This window comes from Ostrea edulis, chromosome 7 (genome assembly GCF_947568905.1).
Source record: "Ostrea edulis chromosome 7, xbOstEdul1.1, whole genome shotgun sequence".
In the NCBI taxonomy this organism is placed as follows: Eukaryota; Metazoa; Mollusca; class Bivalvia; order Ostreida; family Ostreidae; genus Ostrea; species Ostrea edulis.
In genome coordinates, this window is record NC_079170.1 from 54,178,371 (window position 1) to 54,199,674 (window position 21,304).

Genomic DNA, 21,304 nt, shown 5'->3' on the forward strand with positions numbered 1-21,304 from the left:
ACTAAGTTCTCCAAATAAATATACGCACTGAATCTCACTTGAAGCTTGAGACAGGATGATATCGTCAATGGTTTCATCTCAAAGGCTTTCTATTTCCATATTCTCCTCAAGTCGAGAAACACTTGTCAGTAGAAATACGGGTATCGTTTATTATATAAAGAGTTTTATAAAAGACCCAGTCACGTGATAAGAACGCGTTCGAGAGATAAACTTGTACCATAGTTTGGCATGTTTTCTTTTGTTAAAAGTGTGGGTTATCTGTACATAACCCACACCTTTCTTCAAACCCCGCCCACAAACTCGAAACATCACTATCCACTGTATGAAGTTCTTCCTGATCAAAATTGTCCATATCAAACATGGATAACTAACTCTGACTAAGTTCGCCAAATAAATATTCGCACTCAATCTCATTTGAAGCTTAAGAAAAGATAATATCGTCAGTAGTTTCGTCCCAAAGACTTCCTATTTCCATATTCTCCTCCATGTGTGCGAACAAGTTGAGAAACACGTGTAAGTAGAAATACAGGTATCATTTATAAAGATTTTTCTAAAAGACCCAGTCACGTGATAAGAACGCGTTTGAGAGATAAATTTGTTTTGTGGACAGGGTGAACAGCGGCGGCCAATCAGACTTGTCGTGTTTCTTTTATGGTTCCGCGCCATACAATTCTTAATATTTTTTTCGCTTATGTTTTACCGATTTTTTTAAATTCATTGTATATACATGTGAATGTTTTTAAGCCAATTTAGTCAAAATATGTATTACAATAAAGAATATCAAATAGGATTTTTAAAAGAGTAACTACCATCATCAATTAAATATGTTGCTAATTTTTTAAACAGAAAAATGCACAAATATGGGTTCTTAGAATTTTAATTGTATCTAATTTCAATTCTGTAAAGCAAATACGGGTACTAGAAGTCGTAAAATGAGTAAATGTGAAATAAAAATATCACAACCAACAATCCTAACATTTATATGCATTTCAAAAAAAGTTTTATATATATATAAATTTAATGATCATACAATTTTTTGTAATAGAAAGTCATTTTAATTGAAATATATGGTGTACAAAGTGCAATGTAAAGACAAAAAAATAAATAAAAATGGCATCATATGGTAAACAGGCGACCGCGCTTCCGAAAGCTATAATAAAATATAATGAATAATAGTAAAGTATGGTACAAGTCACTTACCCCATATAATATTGTTGATTATGTTCAGATACCCGATGGGCGTGGTCATAATGACCACGCCCATCGGGTATCTGCACATAACCAACAATATTGTATGGGGTAACTACTACTTGTTTTGCGGCTAATCAGACCTGTCGTGTTCCTTGTATGGTTTTGTGCCATACAATTTTTTATTTTATTTTTTTCGCTTATGTTTCACCGATTTTTTTTTAATTCATTGTACATGTATGTACATGTAAATGTTTTTCAGCCAATTTAGTCAAAATATGTATTACAATGAAGCATATCAAATAGGATTTTTAAAAGAGTAACTACCATTATCAATTAAATATATTGCTTTGTACCATAGTTTGGCGTCCTTTCTTTTGTTGAAAGTGTGAGTTATCTGTACATAACCCACACTTTTCTTCAAACCCCGCCCATAAACTCGGAAAAAAGAACATCACTGTCCACTGTATGAAGTTCCTCCAGATCAAAATTGCACGGATAACTGACTCAGACTAAGTTCTCCAAATAGATATTCGCACTCAATCTCATTTGAAGTATGAGACAAGATAATATAGTCAATGGATTCGTCCCAAAGACTTTTTATAATTCTATATTCTCCTCCATGTGTGCAAACAAGTCGAGAAACACGTGTCAGTAGAAATACGGGTATCATTTCTAAAGATTTTATAGAAGACCCAGTCACGTGATAAGAACGCATCCGAGAGATAAACTTGTTTTGCGGACAGAGTGATTAGACATGTCGTGTTCTTTTATGGTTTCGCGCCATACAATTCTTAATTTTTTTCGCTTATGTTTCACAGATTTTTTTTAAAATTTATTGTTTATATATGTAAATGTTTTTCAGTCAATTTAGTCAAAATATGTATTACAATGAAGAATATCAAATAGGATTTTTAAAAGAATAACTACCATTATCAATTAAATATGTTGCTATTCTTTAAACAGAAAAATGCACAAATGTGGGTTCTTAGAATTTTAATTGTATCTAATTTCAATTTTTTGAAGCAAATACCGGTACTAGAAGTCAGAAAATGAGTAATTGTGAAATACAAATATCAAAACCAAAAGTCCAAACATTTATATGCATTTTAAAAAAGGTTTATTAATAATTAATGTTCATACCGTGGCATTTTTTGGTGATAGAAAGTCATTTTAATAGAAATATATGGTGTACAAAGTGTAATGTAAAGAAAAAAATTGGCACCATATATTGTAAACAGGTGACCGTGCTCAAGAAAGCTATAATAAAATATAATGAATAATAGTAAACTATGGTACAAGTCACTTACCCCATACGCCCCCTCGTGTCATTATGACCACGCCCATCGGGTATCTAAACATAATCAACAATATTATATGGGGTAAGTGACTTGTACCATAGTTTACTATTATTCATTATATTTTATTATAGCTTTCGGAAGCGCGGTCGCCTGTTTACAATATGATGCCAATTTTTTGGTCTTTCTATCACCGAACAATGTATGAACATTAATTGTTTTTTAGAAGTTTGGACTGATATTTTGATTTCACATTTACTCATTTCTCGACTTCTAGTACCGGTATTTGCTTCAAAGAGGTGAAATTGAATACAATTAAAATTCTAAGAACCCATATTTGTGCATTTTTCTGTTTAACAATTTAGCAATATTTAATTGATGATGGTGGTTACTCTTTTAAAAATCCTATTTGATATCCTTCATTGTAACACATATTTTGACTAAATTGGCTGAAAAACATTTACACGTATATACAACAGATTAAAAAAATTGGTGGAACATAAGCGAAAAAAAATAATTAAGAATTATAAGGCGCGACACCATAAAAGAAACACAAGTCTGATTAGCCACCGTTCACTCTGTCCGCAAAACAAGTTTATCTCTCAAACGCGTTCTTATCAAGTGACTGGGTCTTTTATAAAACTTTTTATAAATGATACCCGTATTTCTACATACACGTGTTTCTCGGCTTGAGGAGAATATGGAAATTGGAAATAGAAAGTCTTTGAGACGAAACCATTGACGATATTACTAGTATCTTGTCTCAAGCTTCCTGTGAGATTCAGTGCGAATATCTCTTTGGAGAACTTAAGTCCGAGTCAATTATCCGTGTTTGATATGTGCAATTTTGATCTGGAGGAACTTCAAACAGTGGTCAGTGATGGGTTTTTTTCTCTCGAGAAAGTGGGCGGGGTTTGAAGAAAAGTGTGGATTATGTACAGATAACCCACACTTTTAACAAAAGAAAGCACGCCAAACTATGGTACAAGGTCGTTATAACGATCTATAGTTTGCCAATACAACCTATCATTGGGTCAAATTATGGTGTCCGCAAAAGCGTGACTGCGCGTTAGTCACAACACGCAGTTACACCAACAAGCAACGTACCTTCGCGCTGAACGCCTACAAGCAACGCGCTTTCGCGACAACAAGCAATGCGCTTTCGTGCCGTCACGCCAAAAACAAAGCGCCTTCGCGCTAACACAACTTTACACCACTCGCCTTCGCGCCGACAAACAACGCTCAGTCACGCTAACACAACTTTACACATCTTGCGCTTGTCTGCGCGAAGGCGAGTGGTGTAAAGTTGTGTTAGCGTGACGACGCGTTGCTTGTCGGCGTGACGGCGCGTTGCTTGTTGGCATGAGAGCGCGAAGGTGCGTTGCTTGATGGCGTGACGGCGTGTTGTGACGCTTTTGCAATCGGCCCTATCCGGACACCATACCTAGCCTACTTACTTTAACTGAAATTAATTGATTCATATAGTTTCTATCTAAACTTACAATTTCCTTCATTTTTAACGTTGTGTCGTCGATTTATTTACGTCTTTATTATAGTTTATGACGTCATCTGTACTGTGTATGGAGGACGAACCATTTAAAAAACTTACGTTTTTTGACTCCATACATGTATGTGTATTTAAAAGATGAAAAATAGCAAGCTATCTTCAAGAAGCCCCTCCTCCGACTATACTGTGGGGATCCGTGGGCTATCGACTCTAGGAAGAAGAAATGGACCCATTCACCACCTTCGGGAGGACCTAACCATCTCCGGATCTTCAAGAAGACCCGTCCCTGTTTCCAGGGGATCCGAGGGTCGACCACCATCGTCGACTCGCCGCAACAAACCTAGTGTAGCAGGGCCCCTACTGGGCAGTCTGCACTATAAATCTACACCATCGTCGTTGTCCATAGTAAAAATCAGCGTGCCAAGAACGGTCTAACAATCGGTATAAAACACGTCAGACAGCATTTTACCCAATGATGGGTTGTATTGGCAAACTAGATCGTTATAACGACCATAGAATTTGCGAAATGCTGACTTTAAACGAGACTGTTGAAACCTGTGTACCACCAACTTGTTTGTCAGTAGCTTGCCTAGATTTAAAAACTGCTCATACGCAGAACAAGCTCTTGCGTATCGAATCAGTTGAGAGATATAAACACGATATACAGGTGATAACAGAATATTGCTACATAAATATGGGAAGTTGACGATGGAGAAGTTGAAATCATCCCGTTTGTCATAAAGTTGAGTTGTTAATTTGCCGTTAGTATCTACATGTACTTTCAATGAAATATCTAAGTATGAAGCAGAAGTGGACGACTCTGTGGTGTCTTTAATTTCGAGTTCACAGGGATATATCGAATCGATATATGAATGAAAGTTATTATTGTTGATAGATAAAACGTCGTCGATATATCTAAATGCCGAATTGAAGGCCACAGCAAGACATTTTTTTTTCTCACGTAGAAGTTTTTGATAAATTCTGCTTCATAGGAATATAAAAACAGGTCAGCTAACAAAGGAACGCAATTCGTGCCCATGGGAATTGCAACAGACCTGAAAGGCCACGAAAACATTGTCAATGAGGAACCCCAGCATATTTTTTTTATTTCAACTTCAGAGTACTTGTGCATGGAATCAAAGCGGTAATTTTAACAAAGTAATTTTTTTGGATGACTGATCATGAGATATGAATATTTGCGTTTTCCATTTTTGCTGAAGAAACAACTGTCTATGATGTCAAAAAGTCTAGTCTTTAATTCATCGTGAGGAATAGTCGTGTAAAGTGCATGTTGAAAAGTCATGCGTTTTGATGTTGTTGATTTGAGAAAAGTTTTGCGATTTCAAGTTTACTATAAGTTCTATAGAATTTTTGTTAGAATCCACATTTGATTTATTGGCGTTTTTTGGCATCTGTAAGTTTGAAGTTTCTCCTTCACAGCTGTTAAAATTTTCGTGAGGAGCAAAGATAGTGGGCTTGGTAGAACACTTACTGGATCCAGCAATGTATATTTGTAAGGGTTTTTATGTAGTTTAGGAATCCAGTATAGGTACGGTAACTCATATTCATTCGACCCATTGACTGGGATATTAGATGTGTCTAAAAGTGAAGCATGGTTTTAAAGCATTTCATCTTAATTTTGAAAGGGCAGTTGGAGTATAAGTACGATTACCAAAAGTGGAATTAATGCCAAGTTAGTTTAAAATACGAGCCTCACAAAGACAATGGTGTTACAAACATTGTCAGCTGGAACCAAAATATAGTCTCATGTAACCTATCTCATTCGTTTAATTACATACAAAATATAGTCTCATGTAACCTATCTCATTCGTTTAATTACATACAGAAGGATAGATGGCACGCACTTTTGTTTTGATATATCTAATGCGGGATTTTAATATTCCTCTTATGCTTTTAACCCATTCTGACAAGGTATCAAGTTTTTCTTTTTCATATTTAGCCCATCGTCTGGCATAATCTTCGACAAAATTCATAATTAACAGAGATGAAGTTCTCTCGCTAAATGAATGACCGAGGTTCTCTGTAGTTAGGACCTTTTAAAATAAGTGATTTGAGGTCCTCATTTTCTACTATATTATCAACATCGCCAGTAATGGCATGTCCAGCTGGACTATAGTTGAAAGAAGACGAAGAACAAGAACACGTAGGTGGATTAAGTATAAGATGGTCTATATCTAGGCACGGTAAAGTGTGTTTATAATTAAAAAGTTTGGATGCAATAGTAGAAGTATATTTGTAGGAAATTCTGGGTGTAGACTTCGACTTGAAATAAGCTGGAACACACGACTGAACTCTTTTATGAGGAAGAATGTTGCTTATGTTGACGGCATCTATTCCTTTGTTTGTAAATTTTAGCTTAAGGGACTGGCGGCATGATTTGGAAGGAATTTAATATCATCCATGACCCATGGTGGTTTAAAGAGCCTGTGATTGGCAACATCCATAATCATAGAGTTTAGTCTATATATATTCAGTATGATGTACTTGGCATGATATTGATGATTTCAATTTTATTTCGAAATTCAAAAAGGACTTTAAATTTGATTGAACGGACATTTTGATGTTTAGTAAATAATGAATCGGAACTATGAAATGCAAATTTGATTTAACAGACAAAAAATATTTTAACGGCAGAAATCCCCCCCCCCCCTCACTCTCAACAAATGATTTGACGCAGTTGCGTACTTGCGCATCTAGGCATCGTCGCAAACCACGGGTTATTGTTTGGAATGAAACCCTTGGTTTGCGACGATGGCGCAACCTATAGGCGGCTACGCGCTAAAGTTAATGTAATATTTTCTGAAATTTCTTTCTTGCTCAGTGGTAGGCCCTCTGGGCCCCAAATTGGAATAAACTTATATTTATATTTACAATGTTTCTTTAGCCAATGCAAAACATTACTATCCACAAAGTATATATATCAGGGGCGGATCCAGGAATTGCGGTTACGGGGGGGGGGGGGGTTCACTTTATGAGGCAGGGGGTCTTGAGGCCCCCAGTTGGTCCAGGGCTAAAGCCCTGATGGGGGTCCAGGGGGCGAAGCCCCCGGAAGCTCTTGGATTTTACCGAATTTATAGGGCTTGAAATATGTCTCCTATTTAGTCATATATATGTACTAATTTCTATCATTTTTAATATGGTGAAATTAATAAAGTGACGCAAATTTTAAGGGTGTTTGGGGAAAAATTAAGTTCTCCCAATAATGTAATTCAAGGAATCAAAAGATTTTGTCATTTATTTCTCCGGGAGTGGAAGAAATTATTGCTTCTTTTATCGTCTAGTACATTTTTCTAAAACAAAAATACCACGATTTACGGGTGGGTGGGGGCGGATGCCCCCCCCCCCCTAAATCCGCCACTGTATATATAGCTATATAATTATATATATTTATAAAATTAAGATTTAGAATATATGCATGTATTGATATGAGGCTCTCCTTTGGAAATAAAATTTTATATATCATATACAAGCCGGCTCTAAATAATAACAATTACTTACTTATGATTAACCTTTCTTTTTTTTTTTTTTTTTTTTTTTACCATTATTATTATTATAGTGCCCATGAAGAGCGATGCTGTCCGCATGCATCTCGTTAACTACTGGTACACAGTTGACATAGTTTTCTTTGACCTCAGTTTACCTTTGTTCCTCATTCGGATAACTTCGGAATTTACCGTTCATTGACATTCGTGACGTTTCTAGAAACTGCGAGCTTGAAAGAGAGACCGCAAAGTGAACCCAGACTGCACGCCGAGGAGTTACTGAACGGTCGTGAAAACCAGAAAATATAAATATGGCACAGTCAGAGAGAACTGTAGTTGTGGCTATGGACGGGAGTGAAAACTCGGACTTCGGATTTGATTGTAAGTGGTTTATATTCCGTTAATTGTCCCTCATATGCAAGCTTTTGTTTTTTTCGAGTGCAGCGCAGTTTATCGTTGCACATGATGATAATGACATATATTCAGCAGTGGCGTGGCGCTGAGTTGACCAGCATTGAATCCTCCTTGTTTAATCTCAGTTTAGTCTGCTGTTTTGTTTTTAGCCGAAATATTAGTTATGTAAACAAAATTATCATTATTTATAGATAGAAGACATTTTTTCTATTTTACTCCTTTTATTAACATGACATTTCATTAGGCCTATTTGTGTTGACGTATGAAATCATCCATGCATGACTGTAGAGGGTTGTACGTGCACACATTGCGATGTCGTTATATTTTCTCACAGTTCTGAAAACTCGCTGTTCTGGCAGTGGGATGTTTATTTTAAAAACTTATTGACCCAGATTTCCTCAGATACTTCAGTTGTTGAACATTGGATTAAAGGCGGCACCTAGCACGCTAGGTTTACTACCATTATCTTCTGCGTAATAGATCTGCTAGTAAATGGACATACGTATATCTTCAATAACATTATAGCTTGAGGTTTCTTTACTCATTCATCCATTGAGGCATTGTTGCTGAGAATGTCAAAATGGCAGGTGTGTGAGGTTAGATAGGTGTTCATGTTATGACCCAAGCACCTGTGGTCAGAATAAATTAATCCTTACAAAGCAGTAGGTCCTGATGAGGTGAAGCCGAGAGTTCTGAAAGAATTGAAAGGTTTTCTTACCTTTCATACTGGGTCCAAGGGTTGTAGATTTGGGAAAATTGACACCTGAAATGTTCATATTGGGAAAATTCGAAAAGGACTACTTTTAAATTGTGCATAATAGCTAATTTAATATGAGTGAAGACGAAATTATTTAAAACGTTTTAATGGTCGGTCAGCAAAACACAATATCTATTCATCAGAAATCTCACCCTTTTCAAAATACTTAACAGATAAATAGTGTTACATTTAAATGCTTCACATGTATTGAACACAGTGACCCTCTTATTGGATTATTCCCATCACATAGTTTTATTCATTTACTATTAGTTAAAGCAAGTCCATCAAATATTTAAAGGAAAGTTTATTTGATATGGTTAGATAAATATATTATCTGTGGTTGACACAAAATTACTACTAGATTGAAATTTCTTGATCTACTCAATCTGCTTTGCCACTCGTTTGGGGATTTCGAACGGTTTCATCTCCACACAAGAACTGCTTCTTGGGATTTGGTGTTTTGGACTGTCCTTCAATATTTTTGGGTCACCTGAGTTTACTGACTCAGGTGACTTATTGCATATTGGTCAGTATCCATTGTGCGTTAACAATTGAACATTTTTAAACTTCTTGATAACTACTGTACCATTTAATTTCTTTTCAAATTTGGTATGCAGCATCTTTAGGATAAAGGGGACATAAATTGTTAATTTCAGGACTACGTGCAAGATCATAGCTGCCAGCCTAGAGACTAGGTACAATGTATGGTGGTTGATTTATGCCATTTTACGCTTTATTGTCTTTTTGTTATATTCAAAGCATAAAGACCACAAAACGATATTTAGTGACTTTTCGTCCCAAAATAACGAAAAGACGACAAAATAATATTGGCTACTTTTAGCCTCAAATAACAGTAAGACGACAAAGTGCATGTAAAATGACGCAAACCAGCCACCATATTTACTCACTGGCTAGCCTATAGACTATAGCCGCTATGATCTTAAACGCAGCCCTGGACTCCTCAGACGTTAAGGGTGGGACAAAAATTGACCAATTGTTTTCAAAAATCTCTACAACTACACATCTGTAAGATTTAAAGAAAAACTAAATTCACAGCTTTTACCAAAATTGTAAATTTTATGATATGCGGGGTAGAAGTTCTGACTCCATGGCGGGGCCAAACATTATATATAGTGTTTTCTGTTTCTATTTCTCTGTTAGATATCATGCTGAAACTTGTTGTGTTGCTTCTTTGTTAGTCGCTGTAGATGGCAGACATGAAAATGAGTTAATTATTATTGCTGTATGGGCCCCTTATTTCTGTTCTACTTTTCAGGGTATATGAAGAATGCTTACCACAAGGGGGATCATGTGATTTTTGTTCACTGTCCTGAGTACCACACAGTTGTGCAGTCACGTAAGTTTATAAGTCAGTGGGAAATTACACTTGATTTCCATTTTATTTGGAAAAGAGTTGCATTTAAAATATCAAACTCCATCAACTTGTTTGCTTCAGATACAGGGCATTTTAAAATATTTTTTTAATCAGAGTTTTCTTAGCATAGTCTTCATTGCTCCTGCATGACACCACACATGATGCAGATGTTACATGTATGTGCAAGCCAAGCTCAACACACGGTTGTCCATTGACATTTATATTTCACACTGGGAAAATTGTCCACTTAGCAAAGTTCACATGCCAGTGTTTCGACTTGGACAGAAATCAACCTGTCAGCAATGTAGTCCATGTGTAATGCTTATTGAACATGTTGATAAAGTTTCTGGTATTATCAAGTCTCTCTTGATCAGACCCAGAGAATCATGTGTTGGGGTTTGATAGTGTTATATGTATCTTGTCTCAGTGTACTTCCTGAAGACATGAACTGAAATCAGTAAGGGCTATTCCAGTAAAAAGTATACCCCACCTCCGGGCAACAATTTTTTTCTTTCTATCCCTGGTGGGGTTTGATATCTGTCATTATATTTATGTATTTTGTCTTGATGTACTTCATGAAGACATGAACTGCAATCTGTAAGCCTTTAAAAAGAAAAAAATATGTGTGTTAATTTACAGTAACTTGCAGAAGAAGAATATGGTCAGTGGGTGGGATTTTTTTTTTTTTATTTAATTATTGTAATATTATTTGTGTACTCATTGTACATCTTGACAGTTTTAAACAACCTCACCAACTGCTAGGGATGGGTGTTATATTGTGCCATTTTAACTTTACATTCATTGTTCTTTATTGGTTGGTAAGCTAAATTGAATATCGGGGTACATTGGTCCACTGATGGATTGTCCCATCCTACTCTGCCATGCAGATAAAGGTATCATACATTGGTACGCAAAATGTATTTACAGGCATTACTGTACATCTATACACAGAACCAGAAATTGTCCCTGGTTGGGGGTTTTCGTTAACAGGTATTTTGAGGGTGTTCCAATCTATACTGGCTATCGGGGTACGTCTGTTTAGAATTTTACAACTGAGTCTAAATTGAAATTTGCAAAGAAAAGTATTTAATTAGTCCCCAATTCCCTTCTGAATTTGGGCTTGGCATTTAAGATCAGATATTCTAAAATATATTTTTTTTTATATTTAATTTACTATAACTGCAAGAATTGAAATTCAAGACCCAGTCATCAATTGAAAGATAAAATGCAAACCAGTGAATTATGAAGTTATCTTTAAACATATGTATATATGCACTGTCACACAGGAGTACTCTTATTATATTCTGTGTCAACGTCCCATTACGTTGTTCATCATACCGACGTGACCAAGTGAATGAATGAGTGTGTAGACCCATATCTTAAGGACTGAGAGTCAAAGTACACATTTCTGGTCAAAATTTTAAGTGTGTACTGATGTATTGTAAATTATCACAAAAGTCTCTCTGTTAGCACTGTAAATGTTAGCTCGAGTAATTTTTTTACTCAATAAACTTGTGATATCCTTATTTTAACATTAAATTTCTGTATTAATGCTTTATCTTTATATTGGGAAGTATATATGATTGACATTATTTTCAAAAATACTGAAAATCAGAATCTAACTTAAAGTGTAGGCACATGATTTACAATATATGCATTTTATTTTTGACATTTCAATTTTAATGTAATGAATTTGATGGGGAGAACAGTCCTATTGCTACAAAAATCTTGTTTGTAACATATGTTTGAGTATCCTATGTACAGCATCTTGAATTATAATGGTTTTATGTTTTTATAAATTACGTTTCCACATGTTCTCATGTCATCAGAACCCAACTGAATTCACAGTGTCAGAACGACAGTTTGAGTTTTAAAAGATTTTGAGGAGTTTAACTCCCCCAGTGTAAATTACAAACATTTACACAAAAAACTTGAAATTGCATTCTCTGCATTTACAAATACATTTAATGTAGATCAAGTACTAAAGCCAGTACGTGTGTAATATCAGTATAGTGTGACAGAAATTAGTTAGCAGTCATGCATTGAAGTGGGACACATACATTCATGCATATGTATAAATCTTTGAATTTAATTTATGCATATGTATAAATCTTTGAATTTAATGACTTGATCTAGAGGAAGTTGACACCCCATAAATTATGTACAATAGTGACAGCTATGCAACACAGATATACCGTCTTTTGAGGAAATCAGTGAGTCAGCATTTTATGGGGAGGGGGGGGGGTCCTACTGAACTACAAGACAATATATAGAGCTATGTAGAATTAGACATTCTCCTATGATATTCATACACAGGAATTCATTGAACAATATCAGTTTGTTTGATAATTTATCAATAGAAAGCCTCTAATATCCCCCTGAGACAGATTTTCAATCAGACATTAGAAGCCCTCTGATGTGACAAGAATATTTCTGTATGACAGTATATTTCTTGTGAGAATAAAATGAATCCAGTTGTGAAAAAATCATGATTTACCCAGTAGAGGATTTTCCAATTAGCTTCAGTTATGATTAAAATATTTTATTTGTAACCTTACATTAGAAAATTTCTAGATCTATAAAAATATTTAAGTGTATCAAGCAACAGATTGGTCCATTATTCATTTTAGCGACTAGAAGATACCTTTTGAAAATGAAGCAGTTAACACAGTATATTGACCTGTCTACACAGTCATGTAGTTCACCCTTTTCTTCAACCCTGCACTTTCCTTGCTAAGTTTTTGGTTTCACCTGTAGGATTTACATGAATATTAATTAATCATCTGAACAATTTTGGATTTCATTTTTATTTTTTTATCTAGGGTCATTTATCCAAAATATACTAGTATTGCTTTATTTCATAAAATCATTCGTGTATTTTGGATGCAGCTGCCGTGATAATGTTTTTGTTATATATAACTGTATGTAGAAATGCAAACTGTTGCCGTATTTAATGCAGTGAGCACGAGGAGAGAGAAAAATTAGCAAAGTTTACTAAAGAGGGACATAAAAAAGAATTATGGTGGTATATATAACTTAAATAGCAGTAATAGTTCTATCTCAAGATGTAATTTAGTTGGCTGTCATTAAATAGACACTACCACAAATAGTGTGTAAGGCTTATTTTCTTGGGACAAGATATAAGTGTATTTTTAAAAAGACTATGGACTAGCAAAATTTGTTCTCTTCAAGGAAACTTTCTTATGATATTGAGAAAAAAGCAAAGATGTTTCCTTAATAAAACGATTGTGTAAATGCTATGACATGTTCACTCTATCTGTATTGTACTCACAACTTTTGTGTGTTACATTGGCACTTGTAAATGTGATTTTACTGTTGTTTGCAGCCATGGTGATGGCAGATGTGACTGTGTTGACTGATATGTGGAAAGAGGAAGAAAAAAGAATCAAGGAACTGCTGGAGAAACTGGGACAACAAATGAAGGATCATGGGGTGAGTCACAAAAATGAGAGAAGAACAGGATGCAGGAAATGGTTTACTATAAGGCTACCATCAGTCTACCAAACATTTAAAACAGTGAGTCGGATATCACAGAGTCGGATATCACAGACAGAAAGTAAAAGTTTATAGGGACAAAATGCATTGAAATAAGCATGTAAAACATCAATCACTGAAAGGTAGAGAAGAGAAATCACAATCATAAAACTGACATTGTGTGAAATCAAATATACGTTTATTGTTATAACAATTTGTGACAAAGGAAGAAAATAAAAGAGGTAGGCTTTAAAGTCACCCATCATTCGACTGTGCTACAGTGTAAGTACTTTATTGCGACAATTGAGTTGCCTCTTTTCTTTGAATATTTTCATAGCAGAAAGTAAGCTTTATACCAAACTTGTTAACCTTACAATTTACATAGTCTGATAGGAAACTCATTAACAAGCTTAAAGACTCATTTTAAGCCACCTCACTTAAATTTACCTGAACTAAGAAAAACTAATTTTAAACCGAAATAAAAGAAAAAAAGAAATGTCGCTTGTCAATCAAATATGAGACAATAGCTCAGCCATAGTCAGAAATAGTATGTGTTGATAGCATTTAACTTTAAGGTTATCAACCCTTTTCATCTACCACAAAGGTAATTTTGCAGGGTTTTTTTATACCTAGGAATTGATTATTATATTTTTTAAATATTAGAAATAAATCGGTCCAATCATATCTCTGAGAAAATGCCAGGAATCACTGTACAACTTTTTAGGGCACCAAACTTTGTTTATAATGGTTGGGATTGGGATCCAGAAAACCCAAATTGCCTCTGTCAGTTGCCTGATAAGCCAAAATAAAAGGACAAGAAATGTTTCGAACTAATTATAGGTCAAGTCAATAAAAAAATTCAAAGTGAATTGAATTAATTAAAGAAATGAGTTAATAAATTTTTTATTTCTAAATAATGGATGGGTAGATGTTTTATATATTTTACTTCCATATGTATAGCAGTTAGCACCTTCATGTGGTAGACCTTGGCCACTCCGGGTAAATAACGACCGTTTGGAGGTCCGGCCTACTTTTTCAGTAGCCACATTGTCAGAAATTGGTCTAAACTCCTAAGTGTGGTCTAGCCTCTTAAGTGCGGTACTTCTAAATGTTATTCTCATGCTAAAGCATTTTCTCCCTCTAATTTTCCATTTATTTCTTAAATTTAGCAGGGTTTTATTTTTTTGGTTTACCTTGGAATATAACCAATACAAGGACTCTGCATTCAGAGATATATAAAACCACTGTTCTGTAAACACTAACAAATTTGTCATATCAACATACTATTGTACACATTTTTGAATTGTTATTGTTGAGAAATTCAATGCAGTGAGAGTAGAATTAAGTAGTTGTTCTACATTTAAATTTCAATCAGTGATTTCTCAAAAACTTAGGTTTTATAGTCCAAATATTTTTGACAAGAATTAAAACACTCAGCCAGATATGACTGCTTGAAATAGAATGACTGAACTTAGATCCATGGATTCAACCCATCGATCCATTGAGAAACGACCTTCTGCAAATTATGTGCCTCAAACTTTGGTGTCAGGGTCTGGAGGATTGAATGATTGACAGGGGATACTTACTCCTCCTAGGCACCTGATTCCACCTCTGGTGTGTCCAGGGGTCCATGTTTGCCCAACTCATAATTTTGTATTCTTCATAGGAACACTGTTTGTTGTTATCTAAAATATGTTCAGGCATTTTAATGTATGATGAACATGTCTGTTTTTGTAGATTGGAGGAAAGGTAAAAAGTATCGGGGGCAATCCAGGGGAGGTGATTTGCCAGGTTGCCAAGGATGAGAAGGCTGAGTTGATTGTTACCGGGACCAGGGGAATGGGGAAGATCCGTCGCACATTCCTGGGCAGTGTCAGCGACTACATCCTACACCACGCCCATGTTCCAGTGCTGGTTTGTAGACACAAGGATGACCATGCTCACCATCAGTAGGGGGATGTCCCAATCATTGTGATGCTACTCTCTGTCCCTCAGGATCTTCTGCAAACTCATTGATTGATTTCTTCTCCTAAAAATTTTTATTCACTCTACAATTAGTATTCATATGCAAAAAAATGTTGTAATGTGTGTTGTGTCCAAATTTTGTCCACTTTTTCCTAATTGATGGGGAAGTGTATAAAGTGTTTGGCTAGAATGGGATTGTAAAGTCATGAAATTACTTTTAAGCTGGATCCTGTAGTGCAATGAACAATTATTTGAGGGTGGAGGTGTAATTGTCATAGAAATTATTGCCATATTCTTCAACAGTGCTACCCAAGTGTATATCTGTACGTAGTATATATGATTGTTACATGTAGTTATGTCTTATCAAATTCTGTACATCAAGGTTATAATTGATGATATGTTAGAAAATTGGGCTTGTATTTGGAAGTGAAGGATCATATGCAATTTTCTTTAAACACCAGCAGTATTGTATATGTCAAGTAGTGATTCTTTGTCATCGATACATGTGCAAAAGCAGAAGACCAATGAAAGTGTAATAACCAATTGACCATCTTTTTTCTTTTTTTTTTTACTGTTAGTATATACGTGTTACGTATGTAGTGGTCAGTGAATTTTATATAGCATGATACCTAATTAAATACCTTCAAATCATATGTCACTTTTAGGTGTAATTTCATGTTATTAAATTCGGAAATATTTTTTCTTTAGATTTTAAATGAAGTTATCTCTCTTCCAACATTTAAATCCTCACCCTATCCACATATCTTGATTTATTGAAAATATTCTAACTCGTGTTGGATTCAGTTTGAACTTTAGATTTTCAATGCAGTTTACAAAAATTAGGATGACAAAGCTTTATGAAAAAAATTTGGTGATGGCACAAAGAACCAGAGCCACAAATAGCCAAATTTGGCCCTTAGTTTAGAACTTGATATTATTTTCAGGGATAGAAGCCCAGAATTTTTTTTTTCAAATATGCTATCCCTTTGCAGGCTTCCCGGAGTTTGAAATGCGTTCAAAACATGCATTGCATTGCGAGGTCGGTTTTTGGTTTTCACTTGTAATTTATATACTTTAAGTATAGACAATTTATATAGAAGGTTCTCTTGGCTATATATTAGCATATCTGTTATGGTATCACATGACTTCGTTGATCACATGATGGTCATTTATAATTGTTTGAAGTGTTTCACATATATCGCTTTAGCGCAGCTGATTTAACAATTATTTTTAACTATTTGTTTGAGAACTGAACTCACCGTATCCTTGTGTACCCGAAATGTGCTTGGGAAAAATGGTAGTATTACTTGCGTACAAAATACACATATTCCATGAAGAGTTCAACTTACAGACACACTTACCTACACATTTGAGGGTAATCTGTATTCAAACAAAGCCATCGCACATTTTTCCCAATCAAGATTCGGGTAGAGAACAAACTCCTCGTACGATTTCCGTAAAAGATCTCAAATGAATCCTCATCAATTGCCTGAGCTAGATTCTTTTATAAACATATAAATTCTACCTCTTACCACTGGTATAAAACGGATATACATAATGATATACATGTATAAGATATTAAAATACAATTCAGACACGTGAATTTTGCAATAGCGTTCTGACATTTTATAGGCAGTTTGAAATAAGGTCTAAAGTTTTTGACACTCCCCCCATCATAACAGCTCAAGTTTGCAGTGACTTGACGTCATTTTCCATTATGATGTCATCTATTGGTAGTTCGGAGAAGTAAAGGCATAAAGTGCACTGTGATATTCTATAAGGGAAGCCTTAACCTACCCGCGTTTTCCGATATCTTTTCAATTTTGGATTGAAGATACTTTAGTTCGTTCAAAATTAAATGGGCATCTTTGATTTAGAGTTAACAAAAATTTTCTTCAGTTGTGGAAACTATGTGTAGAATGGACCAGGACCACAAGTTCCCTGATTGGAAGCTAATGCATATTGCATGAAATTAAAATGAATGATAAATTATGAATTGTGTTTTTGCCAAAGAGGTATAGCACTTGCTGACGAAACGGCCGGCTCTGAAATCTAAAGGGAAAACACTGGTTTTCAATAATAGATTGGCGTGTTATTTTTAAATGTAAGGCCAACATTTTTAATGTTTCGGTAACCAAGATAGATAACTGCTGCAGTTTATCATTACTAACATTTATATGAGTCGTTCTTTCATCAATAAACCATGTTCCTATATATATGGAATGATGAACAGTACAGTATTTTCATAGGTGCATTCATATCACAACAACCCTTTTACATATGGCATTACTCGGCTCACTGTCTTTTTCTGACATTGCTGCAGCACCTTTATTAGATTTCATCACTTCATTGCCTTTGGTTGACTATTCGAGTGTTTAGCTTTAACTAAATATCATATGGCAGTTGTTACAGGAGTTCACTGTATAACAATTCTTTTCCTCCCTTGACCTATTTTTACTTATTTGTGCCCCTTTTTCTTGTAGTATTTGTTTATAGCTTTTCGTCAGCCACATCATGGTTTGATAATCCTGTGCACAAAGGAACAGGTTAGTGTAAACAACTGGAACTACAGTGATCTCGGAATAAATTCCTTTTCTTTAAGTCGTAACTTGCAAATATTGGAAGTTGTGATGAAAATTACTAATATTAATTTGTTATAATATATGTATCACATTTATAACCCTCCCATCCTCAAGAACCCCCCCCCCCCCCCAAATGAAATGCCAAAAAAAAGGGGGGGGGGGGTATTGGATTTGAACTCGGAAAAGCATGCGTTAAGTGTAAGATTACCGAGCATCTTTTACCACTAGGCCACCCAGGCATGTAAGTTTAACGTTTTACAGGCTGCTAAATCTCAAGGTAAATTTTGAGAATGATGTTTATCATATTTTAGCCATTTTCAACAAGAGGGCCACCTTAAACCAAATTTCCTTAAATGGACTTATGTGCAGCCATACTCAAGTAAAACAATTTCAGTGTTTTATTTCTGGTTTAGGGTGGCCTTTTGCAACAGTTTACAATGTTTTAGGCCCATTACGTTACATCTACTATATAATCACGGTGATATTTATGCTTATCTAAAAAATATACTATCAACATATAGGTATCTTTATTGAGTAATTTGGGTTAACACAAGTATAAACTGACATTGTATAACAGAATATTTGTAAAACATGATATTCAAGAAAAAAGTATGTAGGCGAAATTGCATACCAAGTTCGCTCTACTTCTTTCCATTCTATCTATAATTAATTGGTTAATGATTTCTCTACGCGAGTCTGAAGTAATTTTAACACGCCCCATTGGTAGGGTTTGCTGTAATATTCATTGTAATGCTTGCAGCGAGTCTGAAATAATTCAATCGCACCCCATTGTTGTCTATTAGTACTTCGATAATTTCCATTGTAATGCATCACAGCCAAGTGCAATTGTGACTTTATGAAGTCTTTTAATTGATAAAATGATAGAGACGACAAAAGATGAGTAAATGGCGGTTACCATATTCTTGTATTTTTATCAGTTCATAGAATGGTAAGGCTTAAATGAACAATATTCGTCCGTCTTTGTCACCCTTGTTTTAAAAGTAACAACCACCTTAGAGTCTGGAAAGGGGTTTTTTTATCAATGAAGAAATTTAAACTTAATTTTTAGAAAAGACATCAAATGAAAAGAGCTTCTTGTCATTAAGTTTGACCAGCTCTTTCAAAACAACATCGTCTTGAAGTATTCAATACAAGTCACAATGGAATGGAATTTCTCTTCTATTTAATTTTGGTTTCGGGGCACAAATTTCAAATAAATAATGGTGGTAACCAACTTCATTACAAGCATTTCAATTCACCAGACAACTCCATCTTGTCCACGAAAGTCATGATTTTGGAAAAAAATTACCATCACACAAACAATCCAATATAAAGTACCCCTTTTCGTAGACATCGAGAAGATCACTGGATCAGGACCCTAGGTACTGCATTTCCATATGGATGCAGTGATAATGTATATGATGTGGGAAATTTGACTAGTTCACAAGGAAATAACGTGAATGTGAGGGGATTCTCAAAGACAGAAACGTAGTCATGGACATCATTCATATAAAAGACCCAAGTATAAATTATGTCACGTTTGATTCACTTTTACCTTACGCCAACAATTAGGTCCACATCATATTCGTACAAAACTTTACTCTGTTCCATTGAGAGTTTTACATACGTTATTCCAAGAAGCCACACCTAATCTATACTTGACTTTTTCAACACCTGAATATAGACTGCACTGTATGGATGTTGCCAATCACAGACTCTTTAAACCACCACGGGGCATGGATGAAATTTCTTCCAAATCATGCCAGTAGTCGATCCTTAAGCTCAAATTTACAAACAAAGGATTAGATGCCGTCAACATAAGCAACATTCTTAGGCATATTAAAGATCAATCAAGTCTACACCCAGAATTTCCTACAAATATACTTCTACTATTGTATCCAAACTTTTTAATTATAAATAAACTTTGCAGTGCTTAGGTATAGACCATCTTATACTCAATCCACCTACGTGTTCTTCATCTTCTTTCAACTATAATTCAGCTGGACATGCCATTACTGGCGGTGTTGATATAGTTGAAAATGTGGACCTCAAATAACTTATACTTGAAAGTCCTAAATACAGAGAACTTTGGTCTTTCAATTGGCGACAGAACTTCATCTCTTTTATGAATTTTGTCGAAGATTATGCCAGACGATGGGCAAAATATGAAAAAGAACTTGATACATTGTCAGAATGGATGAAAAGTGTAAGAGGAATATTAAAATCCCGCATTAAACGCATCAAAACAAACGTACGTACCATCTATCCTTCTCATCTTCCAAAGTCAAGGGTTTCTTATCTGCTCTGCTCCAAATAAACGGTTTATGTGGAGTGGAGCGGATCAGAAACCCTTGACTTGGAAAGATGCTATCCTTCTGTGTTTAGTAAACCAGAATTGATAAAAATTTTTTAGATATGTTACATGAGGGATATGTTTTGGTTCCAGCTGACAAAGCTTGGAACAACATTGTCTTGATAAGGCTCATTATTACAACTGTATTTTAAACGAACTTGGCATTAACTCCACTTTTGGTAATCGTACATATACTCCAACTGCCCTTTCAAAAGATGAAAGTCTTTAATGGGTCGAATGAATATGAGTTACGGTACCTATACTGGATTTCTAAACTACGTAAAAACCCTTACAAAGATATATTACTGGATCCTGTAAGTGTTCTACCAAGCCCCTATCTTTGCTCCTCACGAAAATATTAACAGCTATGAACGAGAAACTTCAAACTTACTGTGCGACTACATATGCAAGAAGTGGTGTAAATCAAATGTGGATTCTAAAAAATTCTAAAGAACTTTTAGTCAACTTGAAATCGCAAAACTTTCCCCAAATCAATAACATCAAACCCTATGACTTTTCAACACTTTACACGACCATTCCTAACGATAAATTAAAGATAATACTTTTTGACATCATAGACAGTTGCTTCTTCAAAAAAAAAAAAGGAAAACGCAAATATTCATATCTAGTGATTGGTCATCCAAAAGATTACTTTGTTAAACACCACTCTGATTCCATGCCCAAGTACTCTGAAGTTGAAATAAAAAATATGCTGGAGTTCCTCATTGACAATATCTTTGTGGTTTTGGTGATCAGGTCATCCAACAGTTTGTTGGCATTCCCATGGGCACGAATTGTACTCCTTTGTTAACTGACCTGTTTTTGTATTCCTATGAAGCAGAATTTATTCAAAAACTTCCATGTGAA

The 21,304-nt window shown here is 35.0% G+C and overlaps 1 protein-coding gene across 1 annotated transcript; it reads left to right on the forward strand.

Moving 5' to 3' along the window:
• Positions 1-7,678: 7,678 nt before the first annotated feature.
• LOC125654822 (universal stress protein Slr1101-like) lies at positions 7,679-16,045 on the forward strand. The gene is made up of 4 exons (XM_048884912.2): positions 7,679-7,877; positions 9,944-10,024; positions 13,389-13,495; positions 15,275-16,045. The coding sequence occupies exons 1-4, from the start codon at positions 7,808-7,810 to the stop codon at positions 15,488-15,490; spliced, it is 474 nt and encodes a 157-aa protein (XP_048740869.1). The 5' UTR covers positions 7,679-7,807; the 3' UTR covers positions 15,491-16,045.
• Positions 16,046-21,304: the final 5,259 nt, after the last annotated feature.

Excerpts from the sequence above, each read along its gene's own strand:
- LOC125654822 (XM_048884912.2), top strand. The coding sequence starts at position 7,808 with ATGGCACAGTCAGAGAGAACTGTAGTTGTGGCTATGGACGGGAGTGAA. Across the intron at positions 10,025-13,388 it reads CCACACAGTTGTGCAGTCAC|CCATGGTGATGGCAGATGTG; the intron begins GTAAGTTTATAA and ends TGTTGTTTGCAG. Across the intron at positions 13,496-15,274 it reads AACAAATGAAGGATCATGGG|ATTGGAGGAAAGGTAAAAAG; the intron begins GTGAGTCACAAA and ends CTGTTTTTGTAG.